The 6,000-nt window shown below is 39.0% G+C and overlaps 1 protein-coding gene across 1 annotated transcript; it reads right to left on the reverse strand.

Annotated features, from left to right (window-relative positions):
* Positions 1–1,830: 1,830 nt before the first annotated feature.
* On the reverse strand, positions 1,831–2,802 carry LOC307260657 (olfactory receptor 1F1-like; the record flags this gene model as incomplete). The annotated part of the gene is made up of 1 exon (XM_080040934.1): positions 1,831–2,802. One exon carries the CDS (start codon positions 2,800–2,802, stop codon positions 1,831–1,833), a length of 972 nt encoding a protein of 323 aa, XP_079897060.1.
* Positions 2,803–6,000: the final 3,198 nt, after the last annotated feature.

The following is a 6,000-nucleotide window of genomic DNA, read 5'->3' on the forward strand; positions in this document are numbered from 1 at the left end:
GTAGCGCTCACAACGTCAAAACCCTGTTCTGCCTGTAAACAGACGGACTACGGCTCTGACTACAGCGATAGGAGGTGGTGACATAAGTTCTCGAATGCTAAAAATTCTACTCGACCGCCGTAGCCGTCCTCTCAACCGCCGATGATAATGTTACCAGAGATAACACTACGTGGCTAGTTAACTCCGGTTAAGTTATCCCGTGAGCTCCTCGGGGGCTAAAGTGTATGGTGTCTTGACATGCTGGTTAGAAAGCAACACACTATGTATAATCCTTTTGTCTTTAATAGTTTTTGTGTGGCGTTTGCGGGTTTAGCCATTTCTCTGACAGTCTCTGGACGTGAAGACGTTCCATCAAAATAAGTCCCCCCCCGGCTCTATTTTGCAGGACACCGCTGCTGCTTCCCGGGGTTAGCCCCGCCCTAGATGATTGTGATTGGTTTAAACAAATACAAACAGGCTAGTCCAGTTTCCCCCGGTTTCCCCACCCGAATAGACGGCTCTAAACAGAGTGCTTCCAGACCATACTACGTGCTGTAGTTTGGTCTGGCTTTGCGAGACTACTCAGAACATAACAACCTAGTTTAACACAACAACCTTGACCATGAGGTCAGAACTTTTTGTTAATTAGATTACTTGTATTAAGATTCACAATGGTGGGGGCGCCCTTAGCTCAGTTGGTAGGGCGTCCCCCCCATGGGCCTCGGCCAGCAGCGGACCCGGGTTCGATTCCAGCCCGCGGTCGTTCTCTGCATGTCACTCCCCTCTCTGCCCCATTTCATCTGTCTCTGCACTATCAATAAAACATAAAAATGCCCAAAAAATATCTTAAAAAAAAAAAAAAAAAAAAAAAAAAGATTCACAATGGCACCTGGCTAACAAATAAACTTGATTATAATATTATGATTATAATATTAGTTTCCATAACAAACCCCACTTCAAAAATACTAAACTAAAGATAATTAATTCTGAAAAAGAAAATGAGAATTTTTAGGTAAAGTTAAAGTCAGATTTACATAGGAATTTGTCACAAAGTCAAATAAAGGGGACACTGACAAACGATCTTGTATAGCATATTGCAAAAAATGTGAAACACGTTTTCAATGGGCAAATTGATTTGATATTCACTTCTGATTCAATAAACACTACACAACATTAGTTTGATCAGTTATCAGAAAATAGCAGACAAAAACATATTTAAGATGCTATGTCAGTATCTTAACAGTTATATGCAAGAAAGAACAAAAGACCAAAATTATCTGCTATTATCAGTTGTGAGAATAAATATATAATTAATTTCCAGATGTTGAGAGCACTCATAATAACAATAACAATATTAGGACACAATTCTTATTCACTCATTTAAGGTTTTGGATTTCAATTACATAATTACATTGATAACATTTAATAGCATAACATTTATCATGATAGCTATGTTATAAAGATGGCTTTATACGTACAATATACATAACAGTTACTTTCCTTCATAGCACTTGTTATGTGTCTTTGCACAATCAGACACTCAAATCTTTTCAGCAGGCTTGTACATCATACAAAAATCTTCTTTATTATGTAGGTTATCTTGTAGTATACATTAATATCTGGTTTATGTATAATTTAAAAAAAAATTAATAAAGCATGAATAAAATCCTGAATATAATAATTTGGCTCTGCAATATATTCATATTCAGCAAAATAACAAAGAAAAACCTAATTCCACTATTTTTGTTTGCATGGTGTAAGTGATGTTAAAATGTGTGTTACCGTCAACAACTAAAGCTATTTTAACATGGCTGTTACCATGCAGTAACAGAAGTTGAGGGATAATAACTTTTAATTTTTTGTAGCAATTTTTGTTCGCCCTCTGAATTTCAACATTTTCTTCACAGATTCTTTGATTTCTTGTGTCTGCAGAACATAAATAATTGGGTTCAACATGGGAGGGATTACATGGGTCAGGGAAAGGCTTAAGATCCTGGTATTTGGATGTATTGATGCCCCAAAACAATATACAAATATTATAGGGAGGTAATATATTGCTACTAATGAAAGATGAGCTGTGCAGGTTTTAAAGGCTTTCAGTCTTTCCTTAGATGTGGAAATCTTTAACAAAGCATAACACATTCTGCAGTAACTTGCCAAGATAAACACTAGCGGAGTCCAAAGAATAAGACCTGTTGCGAAAACAAAAATTGCATAGTTGGGGGTGACATCATTGCAGGCAAGCCGGTATAATGGGCCATGGTCACAGAAATAGCTGTTAATAACCACAGACTTACAGAACGAAAGTCGTGTTAGAAAGCCAACTGCAAAGAGTGTAACAGTGATAACAAAGAGCCATAAAAAAGAGATAAAAAACAGCATAAACCTGTGAGTCACCTTCACATGATAGTGCAGTGGATAGATAATTGCCATCAGTCTGTCATAGGACAGCGCAACCAGATTGAGTGACTGCATCGCAAGGGAAATAAAGCAGAAAAAAAGGAATGACAAGCAGTTGTTATAGGAGATGTAGCGATGGTCAAACAGAAATGTGTCAAGAACCTTCGGCACCAGAGCAGAGCTACCAAACAGGTCCACAAATGCTAGGTTAAAAACTGCAATATATTTCGGAGTTCTCAGACTATGATCCACGATTATAACAGTCATCACAACTGTGTTTCCCAGCACTGATAGAATGTAAATCAAACTGAGAAATATGTAATAATACTTAACATTATGTATGCCAATAAATCCGCCTATTATGAAATATGCAGGATGCACAGAGGTGATGTTTTTCCTGAGACCAGAGTTAAAAAACTCCATTTTAAGGCAATAATCTTTTACGGTTTGCAGTGTTCCAGTGTTTCAGTTGGAATGCCAAGGAAAGCTCCCTCCTTCTCTCTGTCTTTTGGAAGTTATGGCAGGACTCCGAGAGGACAGTCAGGCAGGCATGTGTTCTTCTGTGTTACTGTCTTATATAGCACAATGTCAGTGTTGATAGCTAAGGTGGGACCTATCATTTGCATTCGCTTTGTTTATGTGGTAACCATAGGTAAGATATTACCTTATATGCCTGACAACGCCACCTCCAATTTGATGGGCAGGAGGAACCCGTTTACATTAGCTATGAGTGTGTCGTTTTTACCGATGTATCTTCCCCTAACATGAACAATGAGATGGAGGCATGAATTGGTGCAAAAATATATCTTATTTATTGAAGACTATAGATTAAAACCCTCTTAAGAGAGGGATGCAATAGTAGACGTCTCAGATGACAGCTTACTCTCCTTTTGGTATAAAAAGGTCTGGTCCGCGCGTGCACGCTGAATAGCCACTGTGGAGGACAAAAGAAACGAAAGCAACAAAAGCCAACACCAAACAAAAAGGGAAAACACATGCACTATCTACAAAATATGTAACATAAGAAGTAAATAATAAGAAATGTGCATTTAGCAATACATAAAGTGTCAAACCGTGCAGTCCCACCACAGAAAGCTTAGACATGTGTCGCCACGGGCCCAGCCTTGTACAGAGATCCCTGAAATGTAGAAGGAGAGTAATCTGAGTCACAAAATTCTAGCCATAAGAGCTACTAACGGGTTCTACCAAAATAAAACAAACATAAAGAAAATATAAAAAAACAGTAGAAAACAGTGGCTGGCCTGGTCCCTTTTAAAAGAACAAAACAAAGTACAATTAGTTGCCAGCCCGATGGTATAATCAGCAAATATTGTCACCATGTAGCTTAGCCTACTTTGTATGAGTAGCCTCAACATACACACTAGTCCTGCCTGTGGCCCAGCAATTCAGGAAGGAGGGGTGAGGGACTTCCACTCTATGATATAAAAATAATATTATAGAAACCATGGCTAAAAGTAAATAAAATACAATAAAAACATGTGTGCTTAGTTTACCCGTAATGGGGCTTCTTACTGGCCACAGCAACCCTTTGTCACGTTCAGTGACCTGAAACAATACAATAAAGACGGGTGATATAAAACGGACATGAACTAAAAACAATGCAGTAGCGCAACAGGTTATAGAACAGGTGGTTAAAACACTCGGAATTACCTGCCGGAACTGGCCCCAGTTCTCTCCGTTAAGAGAGGAAACGTGTGTCCTTATCGCTAGGCAGCAACGGCCGGTGAGAGCCGAGGTGCACACAGCAAAGTAGCGAGAGGGAGTGTGTTGACACCGGCAAGCTTTTATTGCTTCCTGCCTAATTGGCAGGCCGGTCATGTGACAGTCACGTGACTTACTTCATGATTCCCACATTTACATGCCAGTTTACAGAGCCTAAGCTGTGTGTTGACAATGGATTTTGTTTTTTAGTGCACACAGTACAGACAGGTAGTGGATCGTGAGGAAATATAGACTGATATTGACAAATAATTATTTTTAAAACAAGCGTTCTGCAGAATCGCTGACTTCACCTTTTATTCAGTTTGAAATATATATTTGCCAGTATATGGTTTAGTAAAGGGTGTCTAGTCTATAGGTTATTTTAAAAACAAGAACGAAACAGAAGAAAAGGAACAACATATATTGCACTTCATTGGGTGCTATTTTGACATTATCCATTGTGATTGGATTTGTTCATCATTTAGTTATTCCAATATAAACAAAGAGGAGAAAGACTACTTGATACTTGGGATGCCGGATAAACCACTTATTATGAAATAAGCTGGACGCGTAAAGGCGATGATCTCTGAAAAGAGCTTTTCAGACCATGAGAAGAAAATAAGCAAGAACTTCATTCCTGAATTGATTTTGTTAGAACCTTGAATTAGAGCAGGGGTGGCCAACCTGCGGCTCGCGAGCCGCATGCGGCTCTTCAGTTCATATCAAATTTTGTGATTATAATTATTTATTTATTTTTTTCTATACTTTTTTTTTGTGGACCTATGTGTGTGCATGTTCGCAAACGTTTCATGCGGCTCTTACGTTCGTTTTACATGTTGTTTATTATTTAATTTTTTATTTTGTTAATGTGTATGTGTATGCCTGTTCGCAAATGTTTAATTGAGGACGCAAGATAACGTTCGCAAACGTTTGGTGTGGACGCAACCTAAAACTGCCCGCTCAGCTTGGAGGGAGGTTTTCCGTGAGTAAACAATTTGCGTCAAGTTCGCTCCGAAACAGAGTGGGAGAGTTTATATTTTTTGTTGAACGTTATACCAAGCCATTCTGCCTTATATGCCAGGCGTCATTAGCGCATTTCAAGGCTTCAAATCTTCAGCGCCACTTCAACTCACTCCATGCTAAAAGTAAGTCCCACTAAGCAACATGCATAGTAAGAGAAAAACGCTATTGTAAATTGTTATATTTTTGTTTGTGGACTTGGTTGAACTGAGAGTTTATGTGTGAGGCAGTGCACACAATGTTCATTGTTGAAAATTACTGGCCTGTCGTCTTAGTACTGTAGGAGTCCAGTTCTGTCATTATCACAGGGGCGGCCTTAACGATCTGGGGGAACGTTTCAAGTCCTAGTGTGGGGCCCCCCGTTTTTTTTTTCTCATGAAGCCCCTAAGACAGAGCTAATAATGCTGTTGCTTTACAATTGCTTTTGTATTTCTCCCCTACTAGTTGAGGGGCCCTTGATGATTTATTTCCTTATATTTAGGCTATTCCTTTTTGGAACCTTTTATTTACTGATGAGTGACTGAGCTCTTTGACTATAAGACATGTAAAGTTATCAGTACCTTAGCTTACCTTAATAATACAAAATTCAACTGAAACGGGTGAAACATAGTTAAGGCCGTTACTGCATTATCATTTTGGAAGCCTCTCCACTTCCTTGACGTGGGTTAGCTTTGGTTAGCTCACTGGCTAACAAACTGATATGTACTATATGTCTAATTAGAAAGTGGTGTCCTCTCTCCCTCCACCGAACATCGGCGCATGCTCACACAGGTCGTTCGCTCATTCATAGTACAAAATGTTTTTTTTTTTTATCGGATTTTGTATCGGAGCTGTCAGTCCGATATCCGATACGCAGATTTCGGCCATATCGGACCCGAT

The sequence above is a fragment of the Ammodytes marinus genome, assembly GCF_949987685.1.
Source record: "Ammodytes marinus genome assembly, chromosome: 14".
In the NCBI taxonomy this organism is placed as follows: Eukaryota; Metazoa; Chordata; class Actinopteri; order Uranoscopiformes; family Ammodytidae; genus Ammodytes; species Ammodytes marinus.